At 42.1% G+C, this 14981-nt stretch overlaps 1 protein-coding gene across 1 annotated transcript in view; it reads right to left on the bottom strand.

Moving 5' to 3' along the window:
* The window catches only part of FNDC1 (fibronectin type III domain containing 1), a 107989-nt gene that overhangs the window by 15758 nt on the left and 77250 nt on the right, over positions 1 to 14981 (bottom strand). The window contains exons 15-17 of the mRNA XM_047858725.1: positions 6970 to 7038; positions 5251 to 5409; positions 2946 to 3176 (exon numbers count right to left, since the gene is read on the bottom strand). Coding sequence (XP_047714681.1) covers positions 2946 to 3176; positions 5251 to 5409; positions 6970 to 7038 — 459 coding nt within the window. The remainder of the gene's footprint in view (positions 1 to 2945; positions 3177 to 5250; positions 5410 to 6969; positions 7039 to 14981) is intronic.

The raw sequence follows: 14981 nt of genomic DNA, 5'->3' as shown, positions 1-14981 counted from the left end.
CTCCTCACCCATTTGGTGAAGGATCTCCTTTGATTTCTAGTTGTTGAATATCTGTGCCTGCCCTTGACCTCGATGTTTAGTGACAGCTGTCAGGTGGTTCTTTCTGCCTTATGTGCTATGAATGGATCCCAGTGGGCCCATGACATCTGCCAAGGCTTCAAGGCTGCCTCAGAAGGCCAAGTGAAGTTCATGCCACAGCGCAGTGCATCCTTTACATGAGTCTCTTATGTCATACACAAAGGAAGAAAATATTTGTCAGGTACCACCTATGTTCCAAACACTATTCTAAACACGTTCAATCAAGTTTTCTTTTGATTAATTCTCTTGATTCTAGTATGTAGGCATTGCTATCCCCAGAGAAAGAGAGTCTTAAACGGAAGTTAAATATTTTGTCCAAGTTCACATTCATTAATTCATTTAATAGATATTTACTGTGTGCTTACTATTTGTCATATACTATATTACGTGCTGGAGATAAAACAGTGACTCGTTTTATTTCAACCCGAAGAGGAGCAAGCCAGACACACAGGCAGAATTATATGGTTGTGATGAGAGTCACAAAGGGGCAGTCCATGCATTTGGAGGTGTGTGCAGGCAGAGTCTCCCTGGGGTCATGAAAATGGGGCTGAACACTGAAGGATGGGATGCAGTCAAGGTGCAGGGTAGGAGGTGGGGGGAGGGGCTCAGATAGAGGGAAGACCAGGAAAGATGTTGAAGACAGAGGAACCAGCAGGAGATGGAGTCTCAGAGTGATGGGGGTGGGGACAGCATAAGATGAAGCTGAAGAAGCACAGAAGAGAGAAAATACTCAGTGTCCTTAGGTCACACAGGTTTTTGCTTTTCATTCAAAAGGGAGACACAACCAGACTGTCTTTGATGCCTCTCTCTGGTGCAGAGTAAAATGAATCAGGTATGGGGTGTGGATCGGGTGGTCTAGCCAGCCAGCGACTGTCATATCCAGGTGAGAGGTGGTAACTCTCAGATTACTCAGGTTCATGCGGTAGTTAATGGAGAGAAATGGATGGGTTCAAGAGAAGCCTGGAAGGTAAAACTGATAGGATTGAGTGATGAACTGAATATGGTGGAGAAATTGTAGAAGATTTGAAGACAATCCCAAAGCTTCATGTTTGCAGAAATGGGGTGGGCAGTGGGGTCATTCTCTGACATAGGAGACACAGATGAGCAGGCTGGGTATCAGAAGGATCATGAGTTTGATTTTGGATATGCTGAGTCAGAGATGCTTTGGAAACATCCTGGTTATGACATCAAGTGCCTATTTGATTTTACTGTTTGAAGCTTGAGGACAGGCAGGCCTAGCCTTGAGCTATCAATGAATGATTCATCTCCAAGATGAATTAAAACCACATTCCTGGGTGAGATTCTGGAGGGAGAGAACTTAGAGGAAAAAAGAAAGGGGACTTGGGGCCAAATCTCGAGAAGTTCCAATATTTACTGTTGGGGCAAAGCAGACAAGCCTGTGAGAGAGACTCAGAGGTTAAGAAAATCAGGTCACAAGTCAAGGAGGTGGAGAAGGGCAACAGCATCGACTGCATCTAAGAGGCAAGCTACCTGTGGCTGATTATTTTCACAAGAGCTATTTTGGTGGCATAAATAGAGTGGATTAGAGTCACACAGCTCACCAAGGGGCACACCAGAACCAGAAGCAGGTGTGCTGGGCTCCAAAGCCCTTTCCACACTGTTCCCTGGAGGAATGCATTCTTTGCTTTCTTCAACAAATATAGTGGGAGAACTTGTGAAAGGCTGCTGCTCTCTCCACAGGAGTTCCTCCTCCTCTGATGACAGTGACGGCAAGCCATGTGTGCTCACAGTGACGTTGTACGTAACGATGGCTGGTGCTTGATTCATTTACTGATAAAGAGCTCCAACTATTTTTTCCTTTAGCCTTTTGAGGTCTGTTGCTTTTCCTGCACATTGCAGGGCTGTCATGCACCAAAATGTTCCATGGTTATGAATATAGCAGCAATTGGTACAGCCTTATATTGGAAATGCCCAAGCCCCTATAAATACCTCACCTACATTATTTATGCTAGGGGCATGAGTACCTGTGATTAGGGCACTGAGGTTTGGTTTCAGGTTAGGTGGAGGGTATATGATGACGTGATGACACCGAATTATCCAGGGAGATTTGGACAGCTTGGGATTCATATTAACAAGAGTATGTGGTCCAGAAACATGCCCTCTACAATTCTACAGGCATCGTGTCTGAATTAAGTCCAGAGACAGAGTCTTGATCCCAAGGTTGACTCTCACATGGGGCAGTGCACTTTAGGAGGTTTTTCATCACGTGTGCTGCAAGATCTGATCTTACAAATGGCTATGTGGACTCCTCGGCCATTTGCAGGGTTATAGAATTTAGAGATATAACCATATTTTGCATATGAAGAAACTAAAGTCCAAAGAGATTAAGTAGCTATTTCAAGGTCTTGTAATCCATTCTGGGACTAAGATTCAGGACTCTAGACTTCCACCCAGTGCTTTTCATACTACTCAACCAAGTTTTCCTTCTTGCCTATATTTCATCCTTCTTTTTTTTTTAAATTTTTTTTTAACATTTATTCATATTTGAAAGACAGAGAGCGACAGAGTGTGAATGGGGGAGGGGCAGAGAGAGAGGGAGACACAAAAACAGAAGCAGGCTCCAGGCTCTGAGCTATCAGCACAGAGCCCCACGTGGGGCTCGAACTCACGGACCGCGAGATCATGACCTGAGCCGAAGTCGGCCATTTAACCGACTGAGCCACCCAGGCGCCCCTATTTCATCCTTTTAAAAGGAGGCATTTGCATTCATCCATCCAATCCACCCATCCATCATCCATATATTCCTCCATCCATCCATCCACTTATCCATCACTTATTCATCCCTTATAGTCTGTATTTTCCACCTACAGATCAATGGGAACACTGAGCATCTTCCTTGGACACACCTGTTATCACATCTCCTGGGGTGGCTTTATCCCAGTCCACAATGACAAATGAGTGGCAGCCTTCCATAGCGACCACAGTGATGTTGCGGGGGGCATGTTGAGGGGGCAGATCACTCTTCCTCATATCATTTGGAATGAGTTCATCCAGGCTATCCACTTGAAAGTGATCCAGAGCATCAGTCAGAGAGCATGGGGCTGATGGGTCTTTACTTAGGTATGTCACATAAGGAGCTGGAAAAGAAAAGAGATACCCAATTGTATTGTTGAAAGCTTCCCCTAGAGGCAGAAACGTAATGTCTGCTCTATGGAGCCATCACGATTCAGTCTTTCTCGGTGAGACAGAGGCTCCAGACCTGCTAAACTCAGAAACACATGCTTAGCTCTCTTTAATGGATCCATGCATTTTTATCTTCCAATCTAGTGGTTTCAAAAGATCCTGTTACTCCATGAACATCAATGACTATGTCTTCAAAGTAATTTTGAAAGATCCCCAAACTGTAATTCAACATAGTATACGTCTGCAGCATTCTGCCATGTGTATGCCCAGACATTTGGAAAGGTCAGAATCGGGCCCAGCTGACACTTAACTGGAGCTCTAGAACTCTCTCAGCACAATTCATTCCCTAGACTGACTTGGAACCAGAAAAAAAAATACACTGATCAAGATGTACAGTTTCTAGCCTTCAGTCCTTGTGTGGCCTTCTGTAGAGCTTCAGGGATACCCATGACCACCTGGAATATCTATACAAGGTCAGGCCTGAACAGTCTTTACAACATTACTGCTAAGTACAGTAACAGTAACTCTCATTTATGGACAGGTTCAAGGTTTTTCTACACACGTATCTCAGTGGCTACAAGGGCCCGGGAATAAAGCAGGGCATAGACTGATATCTCATGTTTCATCTGAGCCACTAATGCCAAGAGGGCCCACAAAACAAGGGCCAGACAGGAGACTCTACCTCTAGCCACACCTCTTTATCATACATGCTCTGCAAGAAGACAGAAATGTCAAGGAATTGGAGCTGGAGCTAGGGCTTTATACATGCAAGACTCTCAAGTGCTTTCAGGTGACAATTTCTAGTACTTTCTAAATGTTCCACTGCATCTTTTGGTACAGGCTCTCCTTCTTAGTGGCTATTGGGACTAAAAGCAATTTTTAGGTCCTCTATTTTCCAATAATTTGGATAAAATTAGGCCTTGAGAGCTTGTCGATGGATCTAACCAGGAAATTTGGGGGAGTAATCTACTATGCTTTGTAGAGTTACAGACATATGAAAATAGCCAGACAATAGCAAGCCTCTCAGTCTTCAGAAAAGTTCTTTGGAACAGCAAACAACAGTGCTGAAAGCATTTTCGTTTCTGTCGTAGAAGCACAGAGAGGAAGATCGGAACACTTGGTGAACTCAGCCAGGCTGCTTGACGCCATGATCCAGCATTAGCACTTGCCTCAGGAATGCTACCTCAAATTAATATTCTTGCTCTTCAAGCACATGAAGTTTAGACACTCAATACTACATCTTGGCTGGTGAGAGCCGTTCTCTGCTTATGGCAGAACATTTGTTTTGGAAACAGAAAAGTGTGATATTAGTTTAAGCTGTTGCCTGTCTCCACTTGGTAATATTTTTTTCCACTTAGTAACGTATTAATCTAACTGTCTCGTTAGTGAAGTTCATTAAGGGCATGGGAAAAGAAGACTCCCCACAGGGACTGAGGCACAGTTTAGTGAAATAGTATTTCCTCTTGAAATTGTTTAATAGCTGAGAAAGAAGAATAAAGTAAGCGTCTAGAGCCCAAGTCCCTGAGGCTAATGAAAATCACAGGATACAATGGAAGAGAAGGAACTTTGGCTCTGTGGTATTGTAAGAAGAACCAGTAGCTCAATTCAGTAAGATGCTCGTCTTTTACGAAGAACTTAACAAGCAACACATAGGCGAGCCCTAGTGGAAGCCCCGGCTTGGAAATGTTGCTAGAACAAAACTAGTCATGTTCTCTGGTCCTGAAGATGTTTAAAAGTGTTCCTTCCTCTTGGTCTACACGAGGCAGCCTCTCTAAGCTCTACTCTATTGGATACTGAACTTTCTTCTGCACACTTCCCTCTCCTGACTTCTGCAGAAACCAAGTTAACGTGTATCCAAGCAGGACTGACTCACTGAATCACCCCCAAATGGAAACTTCCCTCTGGGAAAGTTTCTGCTCCAAATGGGCTGCCTTGACCAGGCCAAGAAATTAGTTATGCTCTTCCTCAAAGTAAAAAAAAAAAAAAGTTAAAACCCCATGTTTTTCTGATTAAGGAGGTTCTATTTACCAACAAATCGTTTCTTTCCAGCCAGATCAAACTCTTCTCCAGGAAAGGAGCTAATGGAGCCTTCTGTCGGGATGACCTCAGGGGCCGCAGCCGTGGTGGGAGGCCTGGTGGTGGGAGGCCTGCTGGTGGTCGGTGGGCTCGAGGTCTCAACTTCATAATCTGAAATGATATGAAGGCTTTGCAGTTGGGAACTTCCAGAAAAGGGGCACCACGAGTGGCCAAGAGACACCTTCTTAACATTCAGCTTGAGACTAAAACACTCACACACACACCCAAAAATAAATGCTATGCCTGAACATAATTTGTTCCCAATGAAACAGTTATTCCTCCCATTTCAGTCCCCTTGGAAAAGCAGCTGCAGATAAAAGAAAGGAAGAGGAAAAGGAAATATATGTGAGCAGAAAAATGAGATTTTTGGATCAGAGCTGGACAGAACCTTAGAATTAATCTGGTTTAGCATGCTCCTGTAACTGGTCCCTGGCCATTCTCTGCCTAAGTAATTTTCTCTTTTAGAGTCATAGAAGATTCACATTAGACAATAAACTTGACTTTTTAGAAATTTAGAAATTTAGTCCTTCTGTGAATGGACTTTTTTTTTTTTTTCTGGGGAGGAGGTGGGATTAATCCTTTAACATTCATTTGTTGTTGTTGTTGTTTATTTGAGAGAAAGACCACGCAAGTGGAGGAGGGGCAAAGAGAAAGAGAGAATCCCAAGCAGGATCCTCACTGTCAACACAGAGCCCAGTGAGGGACTCAAACTCAAGAACTGTGAGACCCTGACCTGAGCCAAAGAAAGAGTTGGACACTTAACCAACTGAGCCACGCAGGCACCCCTGATCCTTTAATTTAAAAAAGAAAATGCTGCTTCCTTTCCACTGCTCAAATAAGAAAGGAGTTTAGTGTTTTCAAAGGTGCTAAGAAACTTTTCTTTTTTCTCTGACATTTGTTTTTTTTTCTTTCTTTTTGTTTTTTAAACTGTGGGATGAAACCACTATATCAAACTTTATTATGACTGCATCAAAGGTGACATTATTGTCTCATTGGTGGTTTAAGGCCACTGGAGCTACAGATAACAGCAGGCAAAGGAGCACAAAAGTGAGAACATCCTGAGTGTCAAAGGCCAGCACTAGGATGGGAACAAGATGCCCACAAGAAGTTTTTGCATTGCTGTGGCAACTTATAAAATATACAGAACCGTCAAAGGGTCATAAAGGAATAAGAGCCCCGGTTACATTTACGGAACGACTGTTCCAGACTCTATCCAAGGTATTTTGCATTCTTCTTCTTATGAGATTACCCTTACTTGACAACGTTCTGTGATAAAAAATCAGCACCTCTATAGCACTGCATCTTTTACATAATTAGAAAAGAAGAGAAAAGGGGGAAATGAGGGGAAGCAGAGTTGTGGGTTAAACCAAGTGGATTCACAAATTGTGGCCGAAGGAGAGGCCCAGACAAGCAGCTCCAGAATTCCTGGGGGGTGGGAGACAATGGGGGGCACAGGGGCTTGTCTGGAGGCTGTATTCACATATGAAGCACACTGTTCTTCTTTGGATCAAATACGAATGGGGGGCTCACTTGGAAGCTGGGGTAAAACCACCTTCCCGAGCACTGCCATGCAGCTCAGAGTCTGAAGGAAACTCAAAATTGAGATCATCCACTCAGTAATTAAAAGGAGAGAAATTATCCAAATCCAATCTATCTAAAACCAGTTAGTACCTTCGTCATAGATAACATACGCCTCTTCTGTGGGTATCGCTGTGTCAGTCTCCAATCCTGAGAAATCATCTAGTGAAGAAAGAGGAGAAAGGTTTCCTCTCTGCAGCTTGGAATCATGTCCAGGGCCCAGGGGGTCAGTCACCAGGCCAGGGCCGCTCAGCTTTCTCAGACGGGAGAGCATTAGAATGCTGACACCCAGAAATCCTCTCCTTCACACTCGGACAGGGGTGCTCAGAACGCCCCCTAGGGGTCAGAGGAAAGCCGCCTGCTCCAGCACGCTGGCTCTCCAACACAAAGCGCTTTCTGACCTTGCTTCCGCACACAGTGCCCACTCTCCAGCCTGCCCAGGCAGCTCTCAGGAGGCTGCGGGTAGGGCCCTGGCCCAGCAGATCACAGGCCTGAGAACAGGCATTCTCAGAAAGCAGAAGAGTGGGAGATTGGTGCTCAGGATGCCAACAAAAATCACCCCATCTGCGAACTCCCTTGTTCATCACGCCTTCATTCTCTCCAACCCGATTTTGCCACGCTCACATGTTTCGGAAGCAGGGTGATTTCCTGCCTCTCCTCCATTCTACCTTGGCAAACCACACCAATGTGAGTTCCCTGTGTTTCACTGCTTCCCTTCTAACCTCCCCCCAGTCTCTGGTGGGGAGCCCACAGTCCAGGGCCTGTGAGATTCCCCGGTACCTGCTTTACCATTGAGGTGGTGACCCTTGGTGTGTTCTGATGGGGCCAATGAATGTCAGCAGGACAGAAATTGTAAATTACCATCCACCCTTCAGGGGTCAGGACTGTCATTTCAAGAACAACTATTAAGACCTAATTTTTCCTTAGGTCATTCCAATGTCAATATTCTTGGATCCAAGAGGAATTACTTCTGGGTTGGTTCAAATCAGACAGTTTTCAAGTTCACATCACCCAGTTTGGGCCCATCTTGCCATTTGTTTCTTTCGGTACCACTTTCTTTTCTGTGTCAATTTAACTTTTAAGAACATAGTCTTGTTTCTCCTCATTATTGGTTCAGATGTGTTTCTTCCATTTTAATCTTTAGCCAGATCAAAAATGAATAAACTGTATAATTTTTGCATCCCAGAGTAAAGAAGAAAAGGGGAAAGTACAGCATTTCCTTGCTGGATTCTCACTGTTAAGTGGAATTCTCAAGGCGCTAAAATATTGCATTATGTGCCGCAGGCCACAGAAATGATGCCTTTTACCTGCAAACTGGGATCACTTCTTGAATGAGTGTCAATTCAGTCTTCTGGCAAGAGTAAACATCCTACTGAGTGACTTAGTGCTCTTTTTTTCCCCCCTTAAGATCAAATAAAACCAGGCATAGTTTTCCTAAAATAGCACCATCTTGGTTCCAAGTAATGGAAACTTCCAGATGTCAGTGTATTTTAAAAAAAAAAACTGACCATCAGGATTTGTCCCACCTGATTGCCATTTGGAAGCATTTGGAACTAGATAAAACTAGATGCTTTGTAAGTCAACTCGGCATCAATATCAAAAGCTTCCACCTCTTCACATAAAAGAGCCACAACTGCCAGCCGCCAGCATGGTGGTATGGTTCATTCTCTTGAGTAGTTCATCCAAATGGTCATGAAGAAAACACGAGTGCAAGATGTCACCAAAGAATTAGGGCCTCAGCTCCAAAGATATTTAACAAAACTATTAAAAAATTCTGAGTAGAAATTTCGAGAAAAGGTAAAATCTATTTGAAAACCAACAATATTTGTAAATTGCACAGTTGGTCCAGCTCAAGTGAATTTCCAACTATTCTCCTTATGTTTTCTGTCCTGAGAGTGAGGTGTGGGAGGGTGGAACAGCTTTCCATAATGACTGATGTTTTTCTGAAACATGCCCCAAGATCATGTTACAAGTGACTGAAGATGTTCAGCTGGCTCAACATTTCCACACACGGATGATATCATCTGATCCACTGTAGAAATGGAACCTGAAAAACAAAGATCACTGGTTTTTACTTCTCAGTTAGTAAAACAGAGAATGCCTATAGCTTAAGATATTGTTTAGACAGACCGACCAAACATGAATAATTAGACACCATGAAGAATGTGAGATGAGGCAGAAGACATTGCCTGCACTGCAAGGAGTTTATTCTCTAATGGGAGGGTCATATCAAGCAAAAAAAAAAAGTGTGTGTGTGTGTGTGTGTGTGTCTGTGTGTGTGTCTGTGTGGGGGTGTGTGCGCATGCAAGTATGGAGAGAAAGAGAAGAGTAAAAGCAACAAAACACTGCAAATGAACATATAACATGCATTTGTGCTTCCACGGATATACATACACACACATATGGCATCCATAACAAATAAGGAAGTACTTAAACACTGCTTCAGTTATTGGAATGATTGAATGACACCAGGTTATTCCTACTATTTTTAAGCAGTATTTTAAAGGAAAAGGGTGCATTATTTAACTAGGGCAGTCAAGACTTTGGGATTGGAAAAGATGATTTAAAAAATTTTTTTTTAATGTTTATTTTTGAGAGAGAGAAACAGAGCCAGAGTGGGCGAGGGGCAGAGAGAGAGGGAGACATAGAATCTGAAACAGGCTCCAGGCTCTGAGCTGTCAGCACAGAGCCCGACGCGGGGCGAGATCATGACCTGAGCCGAATTTGGCTTAACCGACTGAGCCACCCAGGGGCCCCCGGAAAAGATGATTTGAAAATTAGAGGGCTAAAAACAAAATTTTTGGATTTTTCCAGCAGAATGTAATAACAAATGGTCACTGGGTGGAGGGTATGAAGTGGGGGTCTTGAAGGGAAGGTATTCATTCAGTGATCACTAACGCAGGTGATCGTAAGCACTACAAGAGTGAGCATTTCAGGCTACCAGGCTGCAAAATGCCATGACCAAAATATTGTTTGCTAAATACTGGATGTGTGCACATGAAGCCCCAGTGCTTATGAATGTTCATTATGGACGGCACTAAATACAACAAAAGAGAAGATGCATGAGAAAAACAGAAACTTGGGAGCCAAATAAGAGGCAGGGAGACAGGATACAGGTGGTTCTGCAGTTCATTTGTGAAGGGGAGCCCTGAGACTGTCCCTCAGCTGACATCAGAGTCTCTTACTGAAAGCATCTCTCTGCTCTCAGTGTCTTTACAACATTTACAGAACAAATATCAAGGCTACTACAAGGTGTTCCACCAAAAAATGACAAACTTCATTGCATTTCATATATAATGCATAGAATTTTCCAGAGTGATTGTGACCGTCTTTCAAATTACAAGCCATCTTTAGAAGCTAATCCCCACCCAAGATGCTTGCTCCTATGCCTCTCTCCAGCATTGGCCCTGACAAGTTTCATTCCAATGATGAATGAAGCAGGGACTGTGCTTGGTATCCCCAGGCAAGTGGAGGCTGGTGGAAGGAAGCCCAATAAAGAATAACAATTTGAAAATGGGCCAACAGGGCCAGCCTATAGATGGACAGAATGAAGCAAATATAAGACATGTGATGAAGGGAAGAGGCAGATGATGGCAGAGAAGGAGGGCCCTAGGCTTATCTCATGACTACAACTAGATAACTATCAAATCATTCTAAAAACCCCAGAAATCGACCTGAAGACTGGCAGAACTAACTCCACAGCTAAAGAGAGAGAAGAGGCCACATTGAAGAAGGTAGAAAGTGCAGAGATGTAGCTTGGGAGAGAAACAGATAATGGCTACTATGGTGGAGAGGGAACCGTGGTTGTGGAGAAGGATAAGAGACAGACTAGCACACAGGGGAGTGCATGGGAAAAATGAATCCTCATGGCAATTGCCTTGCAAAGAAAGAGAGCAGCAAAATTTCATGACTTCTGGAAACCAGCATGGCTTAAAGCCTGGAGGTATTTTTTTTAAGTTTATTTATTTATTTTTGAGAGAGAGAATGGGGAAGGGGCAGAGAGAGGGGGTATGGAGGATCTGACGCAGGCTCTGCACTGACAGTAGAGAGTCTGATGTGGAGTTCGAACTCATGAACCATGATATCATGACCTGAGCCAAAGGTAGATGCTTAACTGACTGAGCCACCCAGGTGCCCCTTAAAGCCTGGAGTTTTAGAGGTCAGTAGGCTTGACTCTGAGATACCTCGGAGGACATTGAGACTGTTCCTGTAGAGAAGGCTAGACAAACAGTCCACGGACATACAGCATGAAAACAGTGATCTGAAAAGCACCTGAAGCACACAATGAGGAGGTTATTCACTCATCTCAGAGCACATCCCAGAAAGACAGCATTCACAGAGAGACCCCTCCAGGAACAAAGGAACTGGCAGGTGCCATTTTCCTTCCCCAACCCTTAGCATAAGCACAGGCCCACCTGTAGGAAGCAGCACAGTGTAGACACTGGCTACTTAACGTGCTTATGCCAAGCCCTGCCACCCACACTCTGGAAGAACTGCCCTTCCCAGTCACAACTGCCTCAGTCCTAGCATGGTGGACCCCTCCACCAGAAGACCAACCCAAACCCCTGCCAACATCACATCTCCTGACCCAGGAGTTTTGCAGGGACTTAATTCTACAGCAGTGGTGACAGGTCTCATTTCACAAGCAGACCAGAGCACACCTAGTCAAAACTCACCACATTCAGGCCAGGGACCAAACACTGCCCACAACAGGTGGAGAGAGCCACTGCAGATGACTGGCCTGATGGATAAAGTGGCCAGGAAGCAACAACAGAGAACATGCAGCCCACATTGGAGATACTCCCAGAAGTTCCAGACCCTGGGGAATAGGGAACACTGCACTAAAGGCACTACAGGAACTCTTCTTCATAAAGCCATTACCCTTAAGAACAGGAAATGTAGCTGACTTTCCTAACACAGAGAAATAGGCAGAGAGACTAAGACAAAATGAGAAGGCAGAATAATTAGTCCCAAATGAAAGAACAGAACAAGGCTACAGTTGGAGATTTAAGCAAAACAGATATAAGTAACATGCCTGATGGAATATTTAAAGCAGTGATCAAAAGGATATTCATTGGACTTGAGAAAGAGTGGAAGACACGAGTGAGACCATTAATACAGAGATAAGGATCACAGAAATAAAGAGCTTGTTAAATGAAATGACAGACATGCTTCATGGAATGAACAGCAGACTGGAAGAAGCAGAGAAATGAATTAATAACCTAGAAAACAGAGTAATGGAAAACAATCAAGCTGAACAAAAGATGAAAAAAATAATTATGCAAAATGAGAAAAGATTTAGATAACTCAGTGACTCCATCAAATGTAATAACATTTGTATTACAGGAGTCCCAGAAGAAAAAAGAGAAAAAAGGGGACAGAGAATTTATTTGAAGAAATAATAGTTGAAAACTTCCCTAATCTGGGGAAGGAAACAGTAATTCAGATCCAGGAAACACAGAGAAACCACCACCCCCAACAAAATCCACAAAGCAGATCCACACCTAGACATATTGTATTTAAACTGGCAAAACATGGTGAAAACAAAAAAATATTAAAATTGGCAATAGAAAAGAAGACAGTTACATACAAAGGAAACCCCATAAAGTTATCAGAAGACTTTTCAGCAGAAACTTTCCAAGCCAGAAACAGGTAGCATGATATATTCAAAGTGCTGAGTAGGGAAAGCCTGCAGCCAAGAATGCTCGATCCAGCAAGGCTATCATTCGGAATAGAGGAGAGATAAAGAGTTTCCCAGACTGGGGTGCCTGGGCGGCTCAGTCAGTTGAATGTCCAACTCTTGATTTTGGCTCACGTCATAATCCCAGAGTCTGGGATCAAGCCCCACGTCAGAGCTCAAGTCTAGAGTCTGCTTGAGATTCTCTCTCTCTCTATCTCTCTGTCCCTCTCCCCTGCTTGCATTCTCTAAAATAAATAAAATGAAATAAAATAATTTTCCCAGAAAAACAAAAACTAAAGGAGCTCATGACCACTAAATCAGCCCTTCATGAAATATTAAAGGGAACTCTTTGAGTGGAAAGGAAAGACCAAAAATGACAGTATGAAGGTAGGAAATGCAAATGCAGTAAAAATGAATATTTCTATAAAAACATCAGTTAAGGAACTTACAAAATAAAAAGATGTAAAATATGACACCATATACCTAAAATGTAGGGAGGAGAGGAGTAAAGAATGGATTTGAACTTAAATGACTATCCACTAAATATAAACTGCTCTATCCAGAAGATGTTCTATACAAACCTAATGGTAACCACAAGTCAAGAGCCACTAATAAATATGCAAAGAATAAAGAGAAAGAAATCCAAATATATCACTAAAGAAAGCCAGCAAACCATGAAAGAGAGAAAGAAAGGATCAGAGAAAATCTTCAAAAACAATCACAAAGCAAGTAATAAAATGGCAATAAGTACATATCTATCAATAATTACTTTGAATGGAAAGGGACTAAATGCTGCAATCAAATGACATAGGGTGACAGAATGGATAAAGAACAAGACCTACCTGTATTCTGCCTACAAGAGATTCATTTTTAGACCTAAAGATACCTGCACATTGAAAGTGAGGAGATGGAGAAATATTTATCATGCAAATGGATATCAAAAGAAAGTCAGAGAAATAAAACTTGTATCAGACAATATAAACTTTTTTAAAGTTTCTTTATTTATTTTTAGAGAAAGAGAAAGATGCAGGGAGAGAAAGGGAGAGAGACAATTCCAAGCAGGCTTTGTGCTGTCAGCATAGAGTCCGATGTGGAGCTCGATCTCACAAACCATGAGATCATGATCTGAGCCAAAATCAGGAGTCATATGCTTAACCAACTGAGCCTCCCAGGCACCCCAAACAAAATGGACTTTAAAACAAAGACTGTGACAAGAGAAAAAGAAGGAGACTACATAATAATAAAAGCAACAATCCAACAAGAAGATAAAATAATTATAAACAGTTATGCAACCAACTTGGAAGAACCCAAATACATAAAGCAGTTCATACCAGAACTGGTAAAAATAAAGTAATAGTAGAGGCCTTTAACACCTCACTGACATCATTGGACAGATCATCTAAACAGAAAATCAACAAGGAAACAAATGGCTTGGAATGATACACTGGACCAGATGGATTTAACAGGTATATTCAGAACACCTCATCCTAAAATAGCAGAATATATATTATTTTCAAGTGCACATGTAATACTCTCCAGAATAGATGACATATTAGGTCACAAGTCTCAACAAATTCAAGAAGATTGAAGTCATACTATGCATTTTTTTCTGACCACAACACTGTGAACCTAGAAGGCAACCACAAAGAAAAAAAAAAAATCTAGGAAGACCACAAACCACAAATACATGGAGGTTAAATAACATGTTACTAAACAATGAAGGAGTCAACCAGGAAATAAAAGAAGAAATTTTAGAAGTACATGAAAGAAATGAAAACACACACACACACACACACACACACACACACACACCCCATAACGGTTCAAAACCTTTGGAAGGCAGCAAAACCTGTTCTTAGAGTGAAGTTTATAGCAATACAGGCCTATATAAAAAAGCAGGAAAAAAAATCTCAAATAAACAACCTAACCTTACACCTAAAGGAGCTAGAAAAAGAAGAACAAACAAAACCCAAAACTAATAGAAGGAAGGAAATAATAAAGGTTACACAGAAATAATGAAGTAGAAAGTAAAAAAACAGCAGAACAGATCAATGAAACCAGAGACTGGCTCTTTGAAAAGATCAACACAATTGATAAACTTTTAGTCAGACTAATAAAAAAAAAAAAAGAAAAAAAAAAAGAAAAGAAAAAAGAGAGAGGACTGAAACAGAATAAAAAATGAAAGAGGAGAAATAACAATTGATGCCACAGAAATACAGAAATATAAAAAAGGATTATAAGAGAATATTATGAAAAATTATATGCCAACAAATTGGACAACCTAGAACAAATGGGTAAATTCCTGAAACATAACTTCCCAAAACTGAATCAGGAAGAAAGAGAAAATTTGAACAGACCAATTACCAGCAAGTACATTGAATCAGTAATCAAAAAATTCCCAACAAACAAAAGTCTGGGACCAGAT

The sequence above is a fragment of the Prionailurus viverrinus genome, chromosome B2, assembly GCF_022837055.1.
Source record: "Prionailurus viverrinus isolate Anna chromosome B2, UM_Priviv_1.0, whole genome shotgun sequence".
NCBI classification, from domain to species: domain Eukaryota; kingdom Metazoa; phylum Chordata; class Mammalia; order Carnivora; family Felidae; genus Prionailurus; species Prionailurus viverrinus.
This window is presented reverse-complemented; position numbering and strand designations above follow the sequence as displayed.